The sequence below is a fragment of the Penaeus vannamei genome, chromosome 25 (assembly GCF_042767895.1).
Source record: "Penaeus vannamei isolate JL-2024 chromosome 25, ASM4276789v1, whole genome shotgun sequence".
Classification (NCBI taxonomy): Eukaryota; Metazoa; Arthropoda; class Malacostraca; order Decapoda; family Penaeidae; genus Penaeus; species Penaeus vannamei.
Window position 1 is genome coordinate 33599972 of NC_091573.1, and position 20864 is coordinate 33620835.

The 20864-nt window shown below is 39.3% G+C and overlaps 1 protein-coding gene across 4 annotated transcripts in view; it reads left to right on the forward strand.

Annotated features, from left to right (window-relative positions):
* The window catches only part of LOC113825279 (uncharacterized), a 23718-nt gene extending 2854 nt beyond the window's left edge, over window positions 1–20864 (forward strand). For all 4 annotated transcript variants that reach the window (XM_070139512.1, XM_070139516.1, XM_070139513.1 and 1 more), the window contains 5 exons: window positions 726–789; window positions 955–1037; window positions 1837–1900; window positions 2101–2192; window positions 17720–20864. In XM_070139512.1, the coding sequence (XP_069995613.1) occupies window positions 726–789; window positions 955–1037; window positions 1837–1900; window positions 2101–2192; window positions 17720–20650 (3234 nt within the window). In that variant the 3' untranslated portion in view covers window positions 20651–20864. The remainder of the gene's footprint in view (window positions 1–725; window positions 790–954; window positions 1038–1836; window positions 1901–2100; window positions 2193–17719) is intronic.

The following is a 20864-nucleotide window of genomic DNA, read 5'->3' on the forward strand; positions in this document are numbered from 1 at the left end:
AAATTTAGATACTCCATTTTAAGAAGCATGCCATGGCTGACCATCATTGATGATCAATTAATTACCAATTAGTTAAATGACTGCTTGATGATATATTGGTGAATGGATGAATATATGTTACTCACCGTAGCAGCCAGTAGTTGGCATGGACACTGTCAGTCAGTATAGGTGAAATAACAATATTCACTCTACAAACTCAGGAGCAGTTGATAAGGAAGGAATTAAATAGAGGAACTTGGATAGATGGTTAGGTAGGTAAATGGAGGAAGGGATTATAGGTAAATAGGTAGATGGATGGATGAGTCTCCCACCCTTGCTACGGGGAGAAAGGGACGGATATAGATATGTGAATGCAAGGTACATATAACCAGGTAGCTCCACTTTCATTTAGCCTGTTAAACTTGAAAATAAAATTAACCTTTTCCCGAGAGTATTCTGATGGCTGTTAATGGTAAAGAACTCTTCGTTATCATAAATAATAGGAAATTTTTGTTTTGTATTTGGTAATTATAACAATATCAAGTAAATAAAAAAAATAATTATGTATCTAGCAATACCTGATATCAGGCAGAGCACTTTCATTTGCTAAATACGATGATGTCATCAGTTAATAAACACTTTTGAACAAAATTACAAATGGTAAAGACGAAACACAGTCTTATGAATCTTTCATAATTGAATTTCATGCTTTCTCTTACATAATAACCACCTTTGTTGTTCTTCAGGATAGTGATGCTCTGGATAAATTAGGTGGTGAACTTGCGGCTGAATTGTTCGAAGTTAAGGATGGTAAGTCTTAGCAATTATATATTGAAGCTAAAGGCTCATTACAATGATGAGAGGCTTGTTTATGAGATTGCTTCATCTGTTTTGTTTATTTGTCGAAGATAAGAAGTGTATTATTACCATCATTATTTTTAAAAACTGAATTAAAAATCTTTTAACTGTTTACAGAGCCTTTGGGTGACTGGAGAGCTGTTAGTGATTTTAACACTCAGGAAGATTCAGATCTGCATAATGATATGTGTTGTAGCCAAGTAAGTATTATATGTGGATAATTTGTGGAATTCTATTGCTTTTACTTTGTTTTATATAATATTTTTGACTATAGAGAGAGTCCTTTTCATATATAAAATACCTTATATAGGAGAGACAGGGTTACATCTAGTCTTCTTGCACAGGAATATTTTGTTAAAGTATAGTGTTTTTACTTGTTACATTAAACCTTGTAGACTACCCTTAGCTTGAAAAAATACAGTACAAGTAAATAGTATTTGTGAAAAATGCCAGTCAGACATGAATAAAAAGTGTCCCTTTCTTCGCTACAGCTCCTGGAAATCCCAGTAGATATGAGAAAAGATATGGACTTATATTTGATATATTACATAATTTGAGTGGGCTCAAGAAAAGTCCTCTAGTCCTCTGTGTTTAACAGGGAAGTGATGTAAATAAACCTGTGGTGAATCCAGCCATCTTGTTACCAGGAAGATACATGGCAGTTTTGGGGTGCACAAAATTCATTATAGAGTTGCAAAAATCAAACGAAATTTATAACAATATTTTCTATTTGAGATTGATCTGTGTCTTAATTTTGTACTGGCTTTTTGAATGAAAAAAAGCCATGAAAACAAGCTTTGCCATACCAGTTAAATGATTTTTAAGATGTTTAGAGGATAATTTTGTGGATCTTTATTTCCTAACCTTTAGTAATGTTTGGCCAGTATTCAAGACTTAAAAAAAGAACCATGCACAGTTCATTTCTTCATTCTTGAGAACCTATAAGTCAGTTCTTTTGTTACATTGTCATATATTAAGGCCAGCTGTATTGTCTTGCAGGAGAGGGATGCACAGGGTGAGTCAAATGGTAAAATTGCCTCTGAACACATCACAATTAAAGATGGTAAGTATCTGTAGCAATAACTGAAAGCTAGACAGGTATGCCAAATGAAGCTCATGTTTTATATGATACCTATATCTATAGCATGTATAGTTTATAACAAAGAAATATGCATATCTTATTGTTATCATCATAATTTTATATATGTAATAATTTAGTTAGGATTTCTTTAGTTGTAATACAAATCCATTTTGTCTTTACAGAACCATTAGAAAACTGGGAAGATGCTGAGGATAATGGATCACTGAAAGCTAAAAAAAAATCGGAGGACAAGGAGGATCAAGTTTGTAGTACGGTAAGGACATCCTGTTACTAGCTAATGAAGTAGAAACAGTATCTCACCCATGTTACATGTGCTGTAGGCTGCTTCAGGCTGACAAGGTGCTTCAGGCTGACAAGTTGCTGTGCATGAGATAGGGGAAGGATTTGATAAGGTAGGCATGAGTAATAATAGGAGTTTTGGCATTACAAAATTAGAAATAGTCCCTGCTAGTCTACCTCACAAGGAATCCTACCAGCATTTTGCCAGGTAAATGTTCTATGGAGAGGATAAATACTCATTCCACCAAGCAACCTAGGCAATTAGTGAGAATGGTTACACCTTTTAGATATGGGATCAGAGAGGGCCCTCCTCTTGGAGGTAGTATTGCCATCTCCATGGAGAGTGAACATGGAAGTGATAGCATAATATGATTGTTTGTTGAAAATATTGGTTGTCCTCATACCAATATATTGTATGTAGTGAATATGAAATACAGAGTAGAGGAAGGGAATATATCATTTGTTTTATGGAAATATGTAATTTGTAGCATATGTACTGGTTCTGTAATGCAGCAAATATTTGTTTTCTTATAGATCTTTGTATATTTCATTGCCAATTCATGGACAAAAGGTCAAAATCTAAAATCTTAAAGAATAGAATTATACAGAGTGAGCTAGTTTAGATCAGTATAGAGAAGTACTAAACAATCGTTTAACAATAGTTCCAGAAGAGAAAAAAATATACTAATTAAAGATGGAAAACATTGAATTCAATGTAGAAATTAAATGAGAAAGCTGCATGCTATCAAAATAAGTATGGTATATGGTGCTATGATGTAGAAAATGTGACCTTCTTTAAAATTTAATTAGATCACACATTGTGAGTGACCATAATAAAATAAGATTCCCACGCAAATAGAGCAAAATAGAGCCCAAAGGGTAGAAAAAGCAATATGTCATTTTTCGCAAATATCTGCGATTCTTCATGCACATGATTTTGGAATGCAATCATCAAGGAGTTGCCAGGCTTGGCGAGGTTGAAATTCCCGCTCATTGTTGCTTACTCGCGTTTTTTATATGCTGATTATTGCTGCCTGCCGATTGTAAACATCAGATTGTTCTACATCTATCTCCTAAGGTAATTATGTTTCGAAGCCTCATTTGTAGTACTGATTTACCTGAAAGATATATAAAGGTAAGGAAAGATTATGTGGCATAAATTAAAAGAAAATTTTTTTTACAGAAGAACTGCAAAATGAGAAAAGCAAAAAATAAGGATTGACGTTTGAATTATTTATGTCATTCATTGTTTTTTTGTTTTTGTTTTTTCTTGATGAAGATTTCAGTAAAGCGAAGAGAGATCATAGAAACATATCTCAATGACAGTAATGATAACACACTGGATACCATAATAAACGTTGTTATTAGAAAACAGAATAATCAGAATAAACATAAACACACAAAAACTGTGGAAAATTCAATACTAGCATCATTTACAAAAACAGTTTCATAAATACAGGTGCCAGGCATCATGAAAAAAAGGATTATTTTAGGAAAAAAGGCAAAAATTGGCCAGAAGGAGAGCTGAAATTAGATATAAACAGTGCACATTCAACAAGGAGACTAGTGAACTATTATCTGAGGTTAATGACAGATCAAAAAGACAAAGAACTGAAGAGATACGCTCTAATTATTCAGCTGAAGAGCTAGCATTTGGAAGCCAGATGAACTTCCGCAATGATAGTAAGCTTGATGCCTCGGAAGTCTGCCAACAGATTCTGGCAACACCCACTTGTCCATCCAAAATAAATGCTCAGATAAAGACACCAAATCATCATAGATTTACACCTGCACAGGCTCTTGCAATGATGGCAAACACCAATTTATCCAAATAGATCTAAATATATATTAGAAAATGCCACAAGAATAATAATTGCAACATATATCCTTCCTACACAAAACTTCGAAAAGAGAAAGAAAAATGCTATCCAGATGATATACATGTAGATGACTTCAAAGTAACAATGTCACTATAGGCTCTTGTAGTCTACACTACAAAGAGGCTGTTAATACCCTTGCAGCCCGCAATTGACATCATAGAAAATAGAGAGAATGGAAGAAACGCTGTATTTGAGTTACTTTGGAAATATGGATTTGATGGCAGTGGATGCCATTCAGTTTACAATATCAGGTATGATGACAAAGAATACCGTGACATAAATGAAATAAATATATTTTCAGCTTTTATATGTCCAATACGACTGTTGCTGGCAGATACCCATACACTCTTGTGGAATAACCCAGCCCCTTCCCCACTCTACTGTTGACCGGTAAGATTGATTTTCATAAAAGAAATGGCAGCCTTAATAAGATCAGAATGTGAGACAGTCAAAACAGAGAATATTGCCTCTACACATTCATGTAGTCATGAAATAAAACATAAAATCATTGTTACCATGGTTTATGGGAAAATATGGAAAACCTTAACCAGTACACCCTTTGTAGCTACTTGCTACATGAGCAGCCCACCAACAAAATCCTCAAGTATGAATGACCTAAATGCCATCAGAGCCTAAGAAACTCAAAGAGCAGCACGTTCATGTGGCATATCTCCACTCCATCTCCTCATCATCCGATCCAGTTTCCCAATAATATGGCAAAATAAGAGAAAATTCCATCCAGAATTTGTCCAACTCCAGCAGAAGCCAGATGTAAGCGACAGTGATAGTGAAAGTGATGTTAAGATAATGGCAATTTTAGTTGTAAGTTAATGATAATGTGTGTGACAGTATGCTTTTGAAAATGTTTGTCTTATGTCTCAAAGTTGTTGTTACATTTTATGTTAACATATTTATTTAATTTTGAATACAGTAACTGTTAATGTAAGAGCTATAAGTATGTGTTATTTATGATTTATTGCATAATTCATATTATTGAATATTTAAAGGACAAATATTCAATTTATTTATTGAAATATATGCATGTTACAAACTGATCATTCTGTGTTATTCTTATTCATGGAATGTGTGTATACACTATAGAGAATCCCAAGTTATACTGTTTGATGAAATCTATGGTAGAAATAAAATGTATATATTCAAACAATATATGAATGTCCCATAGACTTTTGGCCATGAATTCAAGTAGAATGACCAGTGTGTCTTGACCAACAGATTTAGTTTTGCATATGCTTATAAGAATAAATTTTGACATAATTGGTATATCAGTCAAAATTAAATTTTATTTTGATAGGTATATAATGAAAAAGGATTTCAGGAATTAGAATTGGAATATTTTCCTTAAAATGCAACCTATAAGCATCAATTTTTTGAGAAACGTGCATTGACAGTTTTCAAAGATTGTTGAACTAACAGTATATTGAGAGAATTGTAATTTTTATAGAAGATGTGAGATAAAAACAATACATTTAATTATACAAGCATATAAGACACTGCCAGCTTCATGAAAGTATACATAAATATACCAGTAATGATGTATAATTGGGAATTACCCCAATCAATATGTAGAAGACTTTTTACAGGGAAACAATTATGTTTAACTGTATCATTTTCCTTTTATTACAGATGGCGGGTCTTACTAGGAAAGCAGTTATTGACAGATATTTTTCCTCAGGAGACACCTTTGAAAATGTAGTATCCACAATGACCAAAGAATACCAACAAGGTTACAGTAGCAGGAAAGCTATGAAAAAAGGGCATGTAGCTGCTTTCAAATGTGACTTTTGCAGACGATGGAAAAAGTCAGGCTATTGTAGAAGCAGGTTTGAAAAGCTTAACAGTGTCTGGCTAGAGAAAGAACTAAAGCTTTACAGTGAAAATAATTATTTAGAGTGTGATAGGCCTGGTTCTTCAGATCAAAGGGAATTTAATGATGAGCAGAGTGACAGAACAAAAAGAAGGAAAACTGAAGAAATCAGAAAGGATCACACAGCTGATGCACATGCCGCACAAGTGAAATTACGTGAGTCGGGGAGACTTCGTGCTAGACACCTCTGCAAAAGAGCAACCTTGAAGTCACCAACAGGACCTATCAAAATGTTAGATCAAATGCAGTGCAAAGAAGAAACTTTAAATTTACCTACAGGGCCTGTCAGAATCTTATTGTATGATAATTTAAGCAATTTGCATAAAATGCATTCGCTCTGAAATGGCTGCCACTTCAGTATTCAAAAGTTTTTTGTGTAACCTTCGTACTGTAAGCTAATTGAATAAATGTCAAAATGTACAAATTTATTAATAATGTTTTTTTTTATGAAGCTGAGTTTTATATTATCCTAAATTAATTACTCGTACTGTTTCATGGATATTGAGCAATAATCATATATAACAATGGAAGCGAAGATGAAGAGTGGCCTTGAAATAAGCGCCAGAGTTATGAGCATCTGTACTGCTCTGCAAGTAATCTCCACCTTTCCACCATCTAAATTTATTAGTTTAGCAATTCAGAAGTACTGTATTAGATCTGAATATTTGGTTCCTTTATAAAGCATCCATTATTTTATTAATTTTGGAGTGGCAATATGTCCTCGTCCTCGGATCATGGCGGTGTAACTGGAAAGGAGCAGGCAGACAGACTTGCTAAAGTGGCGACGCGATGCACACTGGTTGTTTTACTAGAATTCATGGCCACAAGTCTATGGGACATTCTTATATTGTTTGAATATATACATTTTGTTTCTACCATAGATTTCATCAACAGCATGATTTAGGATTCTCTATAGTGCATACTCGCATTTAATGAAGGAAGAGAAAACACAGAACGATCAGTTTGTATTATTCATATATTTATATAAATACATTTTTTATTTATTAGCTCTTATATTTTCAATATAATGAATGACACAATAAACTATATATGACATACTTATAGCTCTTGCATTAACAGTTAATGTATTCAGAATTATATACAAATGATAACATGAATGTTACAACAACTTTGAAGTGTTTCGCACAAGATAAACATATACAACAGCATACTGTCACACACATTACCATGAAATACCATCATCTGATACATGGTCATTTTCACTATCACTTACATACATCTGGCTCTTGTGGGTGTTGGACAACTTCTGTATTGAACTGTTTTCTCTTTGAACCGTATTCATGTTGACAAATGTGGAAAGGTATGAATGAGAACAAATATCTTCACAATACAAGAGATGTATTTGACCGGTTTCGATTATATCTTCGTCAGAAATACATGTATTTCTGACGAAGATATAATCGAAACCGGTCAAATACATCTCTTGTATTGTGAAGATATTCGTTCTCATTCATACCTTTCCACTGTTTTCTCTTATTTTGATGTATTGAGCGACTGCTTGACACCACAAGGTTGGATGTCACTAGAAACCAATGGATCAGGTCCTTATTTATTCTTATCCTTGATGTTTTACAAGTATGATATTCACACACATTCCTCAGTTCTTTATGTTTTCCTTCCATCCCTTCTGATGAATGCCCTACCAGCACACAAAGTTCTTGAATAACTTCTGCACCATTTTGTGTACTGAGAGAGGCATGTAGTACAATGGATACTCAGAAATGTACAGTTCTGCTGTTGACATAGCTAATAGTTAATGTCAAAGCCATAGTTGAGAGCTATGAGGAGGACCTCGAGGTGTCTAATCAAATCTCTGTTTACCCCTGTAATCTGAGATACAGTATCAGGTACTTTAAAAAAACGCCTTGCAGTATTTCCGCTGTTAGTGTTTCCAGATCCTTGGCTTCGTCTATCGACATCTAAGCCTAGTTGCTGTTTCATCTCTATCTGTATCCTCTATTTCTCTTCAACCATGATTATTTTATTTTCCTTTCCTTTCACTTCCCAGGTTTTTATTTTCAGTGTATAGCCAATGTGCAATGCACACTCCGTGGTGTTGACGAGGAGATAGAGTGGAGATATGCCACATGAAAGTGCTGTTCTGTGGATTTCTTTGGCTCTGATGGCATTTAGGTTTTGTTGGTAGGCTGCTCATGAAGGAAGTAGCTACAAAGAGTGTGTATTGGTTAAGGTTTGCCATATTAACCATGGTAACAATCATTTAATGTTTTACTTCATAACCGCATGAATGTGTAGAGGCAATATTCTCTGTTTTGACTGTCTCACATTCTGATCTTATTAAGGCTGCCATTTCTTTTTTGAAAGTCAATCAGGGGTCAACAGTAAAGTGGGGAAAAAGGAGCTGGGTTATTCCAAAATAGTGTAAGGGAATCTGCCAGCAACAGTCGTATTGGACATATAAAAGCTGAAAATATATTTATTTCATATATGTCACGGTATTCTTTGTCATCATACCTGATATTGTAAACTGAATGGCATCCACTGCCATCAAATCCATATTTCCAAAGTAACTCAAATACAGCATTTCTTCCATTCTCTCTATTTTCTATGATGTCAATTGCGGGCTGCAAGGGTATTAATAGCCTCTTTGTAGTGTAGACTACAAGAGCCTATAGTGACATTGTTACTTTGAAGTCATCTACATGTATATCATCTGGATAGCATTTTTCTTTCTCTTTTCAAAGTTTTGTGTAGGAAGGATATATGTTGCAATTATTATTCTTGTGGCATTTTCTAATATATATTTAGATCTATTTGGATAAATTGGTGTTTGCCATCATTGCAAGAGCCTGTGCAGGTGTAAATCTATGATGATTTGGTGTCTTTATCTGAGCATTTATTTTGGATGGACAAGTGGGTGTTGCCAGAATCTGTTGGCATACCTCAGAGGCATCAAGCTTACTATCATTGCGGAAGTTCATCTGGCTTCCCCCCCCCAATCCCTTGCCCGTTGTTGTCGTGGGGGGGCTTAGGAGACGAAGACTGAGACCCAATACAGGGATCTCCCCTGCCTAGGGCCTCAGCCCTCGACTCAACTAATTTTGCATGGTCTTTTTTTTTCTCCAGCTTTTGTTTCCGTCTCTTCTCCATCCCCTTCTGCTATCTACTTCCTAAGGTGTGAGAGCCGTGCTGAGAGGATGAAAGGCTGACCTAGTGCCAGTCCTGAACGGCCAGCGGGAACTATGGGCACGGTACTCCTGACTAATCTAGCCCTTACCTTCAGTAGCGAAAGGAGGTGGACCGAATAGGCCTATTTACATAATCCAGGTTCCCCATGACCAGTAATGAGAATGTAATCCCTTTATTAGAGGCTATGAGGCTAGCCCCTTTATCAAATAGCCCCAACCCAGGCTCTCCTTTGACCACGGCTCCGAACACTGAAACTACTGCCCACTCCTCAATGCCTACTAGTGCATTACCCACCCAAGCAGAGAATCAATCTCCAGAAGACATTCCTACCCACCCAACTTCCTCAAATTCAACTCCACCCCTGCAACCTTCATCAAACAACCAATCCTCCCTTATTACTACCTTGCAACCTTATTCTCCATCATTCCCTAATACTCCCTCTTCAACACGTCCCCAACTATCCACCACCACCAACCCTACAGATATCTTAAATACTCTGTTTAGCCCAGCTAAATGGGACCGATTTTTCGTGATCCCTGCTACAGCTCCTTACTCAGGCAACACTCTTCTCTTTCAACAATGCCTCCAAAAACAAGTAGGTAGAGTCCCTTTCTATACCAGACGCGATCGCTCCCGTCTGGTAACAGTCAGATCAGAAACTGAATCTATAGCACTGTCAAATTTAACTGATCATTCTGGCAACCCCATTCCTGCAGAACCTCATGCAACCCTCAATACCTGTACCGGAACTGTCTCTCTCTCCCCAGCAAACTGCCCAGTCGATACCAAAGATTGGTCAGACTGTGGAGAAGACTTATTAGGATGCCTCAAAGACCAAGATGTGAAATCAGTACATTGCTACACCATTCCTCCTAAAGGTCAACGAAAGAATCCAACCAATATTGCCAAAATTACCTTCTGTACACATGACCTTCCCTTACGTATCTACATTGGTGGACAATCCCTCCCTGTTCGACCATACCAACCCCCTCCACGTCAATGTCAAAACTGTTGGCGCTTTGGACATCCTGCCAAACATTGCCGTTCCACAGACCGATGCCCCATATGTGCCCAACCTGGTCATAATCGATCAAACTGCTCAGCACAAACACGAACATGTGCTAACTGCGGCGGCCCCCATAATGTATTTTATAGAGGCTGTCCCACTTACAAATTTGAATCTGAGGTAGCAACTCTCAGATACAAAAATGGTCTCACTTTACGTGAAGCCAGACAGGAAGCACGTCGACAAGGTTTCTCTCATACTCCATATTCTAGCAACATCGTTCGCTCAGCCCTTCCCCCTCCACCCAAAAATGTCCCCATTTCCACTTCTACATTCTACATATCTCAGACCAATTCCTTTGCCACTCTAAACCCAGACACCCCAATCTCAACCACAGCTCCTATCTCAACTACAGCCCCAACATCAACCCCTCTCTCTCCCCGCACTACCCGCAGTAGACAGACTAAACGTTCTAACCCTTCTTCCTCTACAGCACAATCACCTCCACCTACCTATACCTTTGTTCCTGAGACACCAGTCTCTTCTTCCCCCCCTCATAAGGAAACCTTTATTCCACAAAACTCTCCAACCAATTCCATTGCAGAAACAATTACCTTCTCACAAAACTCTCCAACAAACTCCACTGCAGAAACAATGGATGACATTCAAAGCTATATGCTTGAGACACAAAATCCCATAACTCATGCTCCTTCCACACTTGAAGTGGCTGCCGATATTCATAACCCTCCTACTAATATTCCCCCTACACCCCTTCCTCCTACTCCCTCCCAACACAACCTAACCCCCTCAATCCCAACCACCACTGATATCCATCCTCCCAATACCCATCCTCCTGATATGCATCCCCCTCTTACTCACAACACCCCTACACCCTTTCCTCCTAATCCCTCCCAAGACAACACATCTACAACTATCCATCCTTCTGATATTCATCCTCCTAACACTAGCACTCCCCACACATCTACTCCCTCCCAACACAACCCACCCCCTTCAACCCCAACTATAGGCACATTCTCCCTCCCTCCATCCCCTCTATCCTTTGCACTCCCTCCAGGATACACACGAGAATCACTCATGGCACAACAATGCCCTTCTCCAGACTCCCTACCTCCTAATATCCCTCCTTTACACCCCCTAGCTCCTTCCCCTTCAAATTCCCCAACACGTAAATGTGTTATCATTCATAAATCAACTAGGATATAGCTCTCCTACATTGGAATATTCGCGGTTTCCGCTCTCATAGATTAGACCTACGTCATATCCTTGCTTCTTATAATCCATCTATTATCTGCCTCCAAGAGACTTTCCTCACACACCCTCCTATTCCAATTCCTAATTACCATTTTATCTCTTCCCCACACTCCCTTTATGTCTCGTCTATACTTATCCATCATAAAACACCTTATGTCATACCTCCCATACAAACTTCGGTCCCGTGCACAGCTATTCGCATCTTTCTTCGCCGCTGGATCACAGTGATTTCAGTTTACTTCTCCCCATCCCATCCCATTGACTTTACTGCCTTTGACACTCTAATTTCCCAACTCCAACCACCTTTCCTCATAGTTGGTGATTTCAACTGCCGCCACACTCTGTGGGGTGACTCTACCACCAACTCCCGAGGCCGATCTCTAGAACGCTTCCTCTTCACAAATAACCTAATTATTCTTAATTCAGATCGCCCCACACACTTTGACATGCGCACACAATCCTTTTCATGCCTTGACCTCTCTCTATGCTCTCCTACTTTACATCTAGATTTCCATTGGTCAGTTCTAGACCACTTCCCCTATAGTGACCACTTCCCAATACTTCTTTCTCCTACTTCATATGTACCACTTCCTAATCCTCCACGCTGGTGCTTCGATAGAGCTGACTGGCATACTTTCACTTCACTCTCTACTATACCTATCCCTCCACCCCCCTTACTGTCCATTTCAGATATGCTACATTGTATTACAACAACGATCCTAAGAGCTGCCTATACAGCCATTCCTCGAACTTCAAGACCCTATACTTCTAAATGTGTTCCATGGTGGAATTCTGATTGCACCAAAGCGCTCCGCTTAAAACGAGCAGCCTGGAACAGCTATCGCTACAAACGAGGCACCCCTCACCAGCTATCAGCCCTTATTTCCTTTAAAAGAGCATCTGCCCATCTTCGCCGTACAATTAAAGACAGCAAAACAAATAGCTGGCAAAATTATGTTTCCTCAATTACATCTTCTACATCTATTTCAGCTGTTTGGCGACGGATCCATAAACTATCAGGCAAACATCCCCCCCATCCTGCACCCGTCCTCCATATTCGAGATATTCTCATCTCTGAGCCTGTAGAAGTAGCTAATGAACTGGGCAACTATTTCAGCCAGGTCAGTAGTGGCTCTCACCTTTCCCCACACTTTTCTTCCATTAAAACCATCAAGGAGCGCACCCCTATTACCTTCACCCTATCCTCTGATGAGTCCTATAATGCCCCTTTTTCTTCTTCTGAACTCAACGCTGCATTACAGTCGTGCCGCAACACTCATGAAGGCCCTGATGGCATTCACTATCGTATGCTCCGACACCTCCCATCTTCCTCTCTATCCTTCCTTTTAACTATTTTCAACCACATATGGACGACAGGAAATTTTCCTTCTCATTGGCGAGATGCTCTCATCCTACCTTTCTTAAAACCCAATAAATCAGGTACCCTACCCCAAGATTACCGCCCCATAGCTCTAACTAGCTGCTTGTGTAAACTACTAGAACGAATGGTTAACTTCCGTTTAATGTGGTACCTAGAGTCTCATAATCTCCTTTCCCCTTCCCAGTTTGGTTTCCGACGTGCCCGAAGTACAACAGACCCACTTGCCCATTTTGAGACATACATTACATCGGCATTTGCACGCCATGAATCCGTATTAGCCATTTTCTTTGATCTAGAAAAAGCATATGACACCACATGGCGATACCATATCCTCCAACAATTGTCCTCCCTAGGTTTACGTGGAAACATGGGTGTTTTCATTAAATCCTTCCTTTCTAAACGTACTTTCCAGGTCAAGATTGCCTCTTCCACTTCATCATCCTTTCCTCAATTCGAAGGAGTCCCACAAGGAAGTGTGCTTAGTACCACTTTATTCCTTCTTGCTGTAAATGACATAGTCTCAGTCCTACCACCAGGAGCCAGAGCATCACTATATGTTGATGACTTAACCATCTATGCATCTGGCACATCCATACCAGATCTCTGTCAATTCCTTCAGTCTGCAATAACATCAGTAACTTCTTGGGCCACCAACCATGGCTTTCGCTTCTCTACCTCTAAATCTTTCCCCATCCTTTTCTCTCGCTTACGTACGGTCCCCAAACCCCCACTCTTCTTATATAATGCTCCACTCCAATACCGGTCTTCTGGCAAATTCCTAGGCGTTATATTTGATTCCAAGTTGTCCTGGCGAGACCATATCTTGTATATCAAAGAAAAAGCTCAACGTCGCCTCCGAATCTTACAAACGCTTTCACATATCTCCTGGGGCTCAGATCGCAAAACTCTCCTCCATCTTCATGTTACTTTGATTCTCTCCACTCTAGATTATGGATGCCATATCTACTCCTCTGCCTCAACTTCTCTTCTTGCTCACCTTGATACAGTCCACCACAGCGGTCTCCGCTTAGCCCTAGGCGCCTTCCGCTCCTCTCCAGTTGAGAGCCTATATACTGAATCAGGCATGCCGTCCCTCTCTCGACGTCGAGCCCTTCTCTCTCTCCGATGCTATGCTCGATTTCACCAATTTTCCCTTACCAAACTAACTATTCCACAATCCTTACTTCATACCTTTACCTCTTCTCCACGTTTACCAACTCCTCTCCCCGTACGCATGGATACCCTCCTCTCCCATTCCCCCTTCCCTCATCTCCGACCTCTCCCACTGTCTGTCCATTCCATTCCTCCATGGCTTATACCTAACCCCTGTATTTGCTCCTCAGTTTTCCCTGACCCACCAAAATCAGATATTCCCCCCTCTATCTTTCTCGCTCATTTCCTTGACCATGTCTCCATTCATTCCTCCAGCATTCATGTTTACACTGACGGTTCCAAATCCATCTCAGGAGCTGGATTCGCAGTAACATTCCCAAATTGCACTTTCAAATACACCCTCCCTCCTGAATCTAGTGTCCTTACTACAGAACTATATGCACTCCTTTTTGCCTTAAGACGCATATATTCATCCACCTCTTCCTCTTTTACTATTTTTACTGACTCCCGTAATTCTTTAACCCTCATAAAGTCAATGCACTCGACCAATCCCCTTGTCTGTAAGATCCAGAACTGGTTGTTCTATCTATCCACACGTCACAAATCTGTCAGATTTTGCTGGGTACCCAGCCATGTTGGAATCCCTGGCAATGAACAGGCAGATACTCTTGCACGATATGCCGCAATGTCCTCATCACCTCAACAACGCTTCTCACATATTCCAGCTACAGATTACTACCCCCACTTTAAGACTTTCTTGTATGCCCGATGGCAATCTTTTTGGTCAAGACTCCACAACAATAAATTACATACCGTAAAACCATCAATCTCCTCTTGGTCAGCTCCATTTCACAAGAACAGACGTTGGGAGACTGCCCTCGCACGATTACGTATTGGCCACACTCGCCTAACACATGCCTATCTGATGTCACGCTCAGACCCGCCCCTATGTCCTCTATGTAACATCCCTATTTCAGTCCCACACATTCTCTTGTCCTGTCCACGTTTTAATACAGCACGTACCTCTGCTTTTCCACACCTATCCTCCCTTCACCGACCTCCCAACATATCAGACATCCTTACAGAATCTCACAGTTTCTGCCTCGACAACCTGTTCTCCTTCCTCAGACACATAAATATCCTTCACTTGATCTAACTCCCTTACCTAAACCACCATAATCTTTTCCCTCATCCTCAACCTCTCAACAATATTCTAGATAGTTGACACATTACAACTGTCACCTGACATCCCTCTTTACTATACTTTCCTATAGTGCTATATGACCTTAGATGTCTAGCACATTTATCTTAACCATTAACCATTAACCATCATCTGGCTTCCAAATGCTAGCTCTTCAACTGAATAATTAGAGGGTATCTCTTCAGTTCTTCGCCTTTTAGAGCTGTTACTAACTTTAAGAAATGGTTTTACTAGTTTCCCTGTTGAATGTGCCATGCTCTACTTCGTATTTTTTCCATATCCTCTTTCACTAATTTCAGCTCTCCATCTAACCAGTATTTGCGTTTTTTTTCATATATTTTTTTTTCTTGATGCCTGGCGCCAGTATTTATGAAACTGGTTTTTAAATAATGCTAGTATTGAATTCTCCAAAGTTTTCGTGTATTTGTGATTTTGTTGATGTTTTCTTATAACGATGTTTATAATGGTATCCAGAGTGTTGTTATTACTTTCATTGAGATATGTTTCTATAATCTCTCTTCGCTCTACAGAGGTCTCCATCTAGAAAAAAAAAAAAATATGAATGATATGAAAAGTTAACGTCAATCCTTATTTTCGCGCCCGTTCTCTGTAATTACGAGTACTTTAGAAGGGGTAACTATTATATTCATTTATTTTCTCATTTTGCCGTTCTGTAAATTTCAAGATTTATTTCCTTTTTATTTTTGCCACGTGAGCTTTCCTTTCCTTTATGTATCTTTCAGGTGAATTTCTACAATAAATGACGCTTAGAAACAAATTTACCTTAGGATACAGATGTAGAAAGATCTGATATTTACCATCGACAGGTGGAAATAATCAGCAAATAGAAAACGCGAGTGAGCAACGACGAGCGGGAATTTCAACCTCTCCAAGCGTGGCCACTCTTCGATGATTACTTTGCAAACTCATATACATGAAGAATCGCAGATATTCGCGGAAGATTACACATTGATAAAATTGCATATTGCATTTGCTACCCTTCTGATGTAAAGAAATGGCTCTATTTTGCTGTATTTGCCTGGGAATCGTGTTTTATTATGGTAACCCACAATGTTTGTTCTAATTAAATTCTAAAGGTTACATTTTTCTACATCATAGAACATTATACCATACTTATTTTGATAGTATAAATGGCATGTGTCTTCTTTATTTAATTTCTACAATGAATTCAATGTTTTCTATCTTTAATATATATATTTTTTTCTTCTGGAACTATCGTCAAACAATTGGTTAGTACTTCGTACTGATCTAAACTATCTCACTCTGCATGTGTGTTTGTTTGTTTTTTCTCCAAGGTTTTAGATTTTGTCCTTTTGTCCACGAATCGGCGATTTTTTACCACTGTGCGACAGGGCAAGTTGTCTCTCTTTGCTTACTACCTTTCAAAGACGTTCGCCCCCATTCGCCTGGCAGTTCTGGCAGAGTGGCAACGGAGATGGAAGGCTGCCTTTATTTCTGTGTGCATGCATGTGCGTATAATGAATATTCATTGGGTCGACCCTCGCACGAGTGGACAGTACGTGATGCAGATTATTTACTTTCTTTCTGGTGCATTCTTCTATGCCTATCTGAGACGGCGATGTTTGTGGATTGCTACTGCCGTCTCCCTTATCATTTGTCATGCAAAAAGGAGAAAATGCCATTTTCAAAGAAAGAAACATACTCCTTAAATGTCTCTCTGAGACGTCTCCCTCATCTGCTCTCGTATCTAGCTGAGATGGTTTGTAGCTCACTCAGGTCTTTGCGAATCTCCTATTTTCCTCTTTGCGCAAAACAGAGAGAGAGAGAGAGAGAGAGAGAGAGAGAGAGAGAGAGAGAGAGAGAGAGAGAGAGAGAGAGAGAGAGAGAGAGAGAGAGAGAGACTACCTTGGCCTATGCGTGTACGGTCTTGGTTCAGCGACTGAACAGCGCACTGTGACCGTGCATAAAGAGCACGGCGCCAATGCTGCTCCATCTCTTTCTCTTTTAATCCCTTTCTCTCTCTCCCTTCATCTTCCTCTTTTCCCCCCTCCCTTCTTCTCACTTTTCTCTCCCTTCCTCCGTTCATCTCTCCTTTTCCCTGTCTCCCTCTCTCTTCTTTCCTCTCTTTCTTTCCCTCTGTTTCCCGTACAAGCATTCGGTTATTTAAGATGGCGACTCGGATCCCAAGCCATGTTCTGCGTCCAAAAACACATCCTTCGCGATGACCCAGGTGGCGAGTGCCAGAGTTGACCTGTGTCCTGACTCAAAGTGACCCAGCCCTAATTCTAAGAAACCTGATCTGGTTTTGATACTCAGTTCTTACAGAATGCCAGCCAGCTCATATCCTTAGAAATAGCGGCTTTGATTATTTGACATGCTTTGTATATTTTAGGGATAGTGTTATGATTTGCTGGAAATGATGATTGCAATAGTGTATAGATAATCTCTGCTTCATGAAAAATAACACAAACAGTAAATAAAAAAGGAAGAGATAGATTCCCAAAACAACCAAATTGATATAATTTGTAACAGTTACCCGCAATCAATATGTAGACGACTTTTTAAGGGAACCAATTATGTTTAACTGTATCGTTTTCCTTTTTTTTACAGATGGTGGGTCTTACTAGGAAAGCAGTCACTGACAGATATTTTTCCTCAGGAGACACCTTTGAAAATGTAGTATCCACAATGATCAAAGAATACCAACAACGTTACAACAGCAGGAAAACTATGAAAAAAGTGGATGTTTCTGCTTTCAAACATGACTTTTGCAAACGCTGGAGGAAATGCCATTCTAGAAAAAGGTTTGAAAAGCTTAACAGTGTGTGGCTAGAGAAAGAACTAAAGCTTTTCAGTGAAATTGATGATTTAAAGGGCGATAGGCCTGGTTCTTCGGATCAATCAAGGAGTGACAGGAAAAGAACAGAAAATGGGAAATTTGAGGACGAACAGAGTGACGGAACAAAAAGAAGGAAAACGGAAGAAACTAGAAAGGATCACACAGCTGATGTAAATTTTGCCACGCAAGTGAAATTGCGTGAATCGGGGAGACTTCGTGCTAAACACCTCTGCAAAAAAGCAACTTTAAAGCCACCAACAGCGCCTGTCAAAAAGATACATCACATGCAGCGCAAACTAAAGACTTTTAAGTCGCCAACAGGGCCTGTCAAAATGTTATATCAGATGCAGAGCAAAGAAGCAACCTTAAATTCGCTAACAGGGCCTGTCAAAATGTTAAATCAAATACAGCACAAAGAAGCAACCTTAAATTCGCTAACAGGGCCTGTCAAAAAGTTAAATCAGGTGCAGAGCAAAGACCCAACCTTAAATTCATCAACAGGGCCTGTCAACATGTTGAATCAAATACAGCACAAAGAAGCAACCTTAAATTCACCAACAGGGCCTGTCAGAATGTTAAATCAGATGCAGAACAAAGAAATAACCTTAAATTCGCTAACAGGGCCTGTCAAAATGTTTAATCAAATACAGCACAAAGAAGCAACCTTAAATTCACCAACAGGGCCTGTCAAAATGTTAAATCAAATACAGCACAAAGACCCAACCTTAAATTCACCAACAGGGCTTGTCAAAATGTTAAATCAAATACAGCACAAAGAAGCAACCTTAAATTCACCAACAGGGCCTGTCAAAATGTTAAATCAAATACAGCACAAGGACCCAACCTTAAATTCATCAACAGGGCCTGTCAAAATGTTAAATCAGATGCAGAGCAAAGAAGCAACCTTAAATTCACCAACAGGGCCTGTCAAAATGTTAAATCAAATACAGCACAAGGACCCAACCTTAAATTCATCAACAGGGCCTGTCAAAATGTTAAATCAGATGCTGAGCAAAGAAGCAACCTTAAATTCACCAACAGGGCCTGTCAAAATGTTAAATCAAATACAGCACATAGACCCAACCTTAAATTCATCAACAGGGCCTGTCAAAATGTTAAATCAGATGCAGAGCAAAGAAATAACCGTAAATTCACCAACAGGGCCTGCCAAAATGTTAAATCAAATGCAGCACAAAGCAACCTTAAATTCACCAACAGGGCCTGTCAGAATGCTAACTCAAATACAGCACAAAGAAGAGTGCACACTCACACCACACGAAGCACTCTCCATACTCCTAAACACAAACATGAGCAAAACTACTTACAATTATCTACGGAGAGTACAAAAAGATCACCACTGCAAACTGTACCCTTCGTACAAGTGTGTCTTAGAAGCAAAGAAGCAGTGTCATCCTCCTGATATCTCTGTGACGGAATTTTACGTACACATCCCCCTCCAGAGCCTCCTAGACCACACCACCTTGCGCCTCCTCCATGCACAAAAACAAGCAGTTAGCAAGTTGAAGGAAACACAGGCTGGAGGGCCATTGACATTAGAGATGGTTTTTAAGTATGGCTTCTGTGCCAATAAGGTGAATGGAGCAAGTCCAGGTGTGAGCGAAACTCAAATGCTTGCCTTGTTCGTATGTCCCATGAAGGCTATTTGTAAAGAGACAAAGACCGTATTATGGCAAAACCCAGCGCCATATTCCCCCGTTTACTCACGGCCCCATCGCATAAAATTCACGCAGAAGAAAGAGCTCCTAAGATTAGAGGAGTATTCCATCGAAAGTCAAATCCAAAATTTGACACCTAATATTGAGGGAGATACGACCGTACATTATGTAATGATTCCTACGATGGTAGATAGCAAAATTAGCCAAGACCTTTTAAATGTGCCATCGTCATCTCCTTGTTTCCAGTGCCAACGCCTTACAAAGTCATCTCATATGAATAAGGGAAATTTGGAGTATCTCAAATATAGCACGTCACCTTTTCATCTATTGATAGATGTGACAGAATGTGTATTACACCTAGCCTATCATTTGAAGCGACAGAGTGTCGGGGGGAAAGTGAGTAAGTCCATCATGGCCAAGGACAAGGAACGCATCCAATCTGAATTCAAAAGACACCTTGGGATTAATATACGCCTTCTATCCCAAGGTCGTGGGAACACAAACTGTGGGAAGGTAGCTCGAAGATTCTTTTCTGATCCCATCAAATGTTCAGCAATAACAGGCGTAGATGAAGAACTGATCAGGCGTTTTTCCGTGTTGTTGTTTGCTCTGAACTCAGGCTACACCGTCAACGCCAAAGCATACGAGGCATATGCTGAGGAAACAGCGAAATTATATGTAGACCTATATTTCTGGTACGAGATGCCGGTTCCAGTTCACAAGATGCTGATGCATGGGTCGCATGTTATCGAGGCATTATGCATAGGACACGCTTCAAAAGAGGGCATAGAAGCCAGGTCACATCACACCCGCAAATCATCGAGGATTCAAGTCAACACGGATCTAATTCATTGGTTACTTGCAAAATCCGATCCAATGGTAGCGGCATACCATAGGCCAAGATCCCTAGTCAAATATAATTCATTGTCTCCGGCTATTAGGTCGCTACTAGAGCCACACATTGAGGAGTGTAGTCAGACGAACACTCATTCCGATGATGAGGAAGAAGACGATGAGTTCGTGTGATTTCTGTCAAGCTTGGTTCTTCATTCTAATCTTCACAGTGTGGTGTCATATGATGTATATAGTATTCACTGTGAATGCCAATGTTATGTATGTTATTGTATAATAATGTAAGTAATTTGCTCCAAATGTAGTCGCTCTGAAATGGCTGCAACTTCAGTATTCAATAGTTTTTTGTGTACCCTTCGTACTGTAAGCTAATAGAATAAATGTCAAA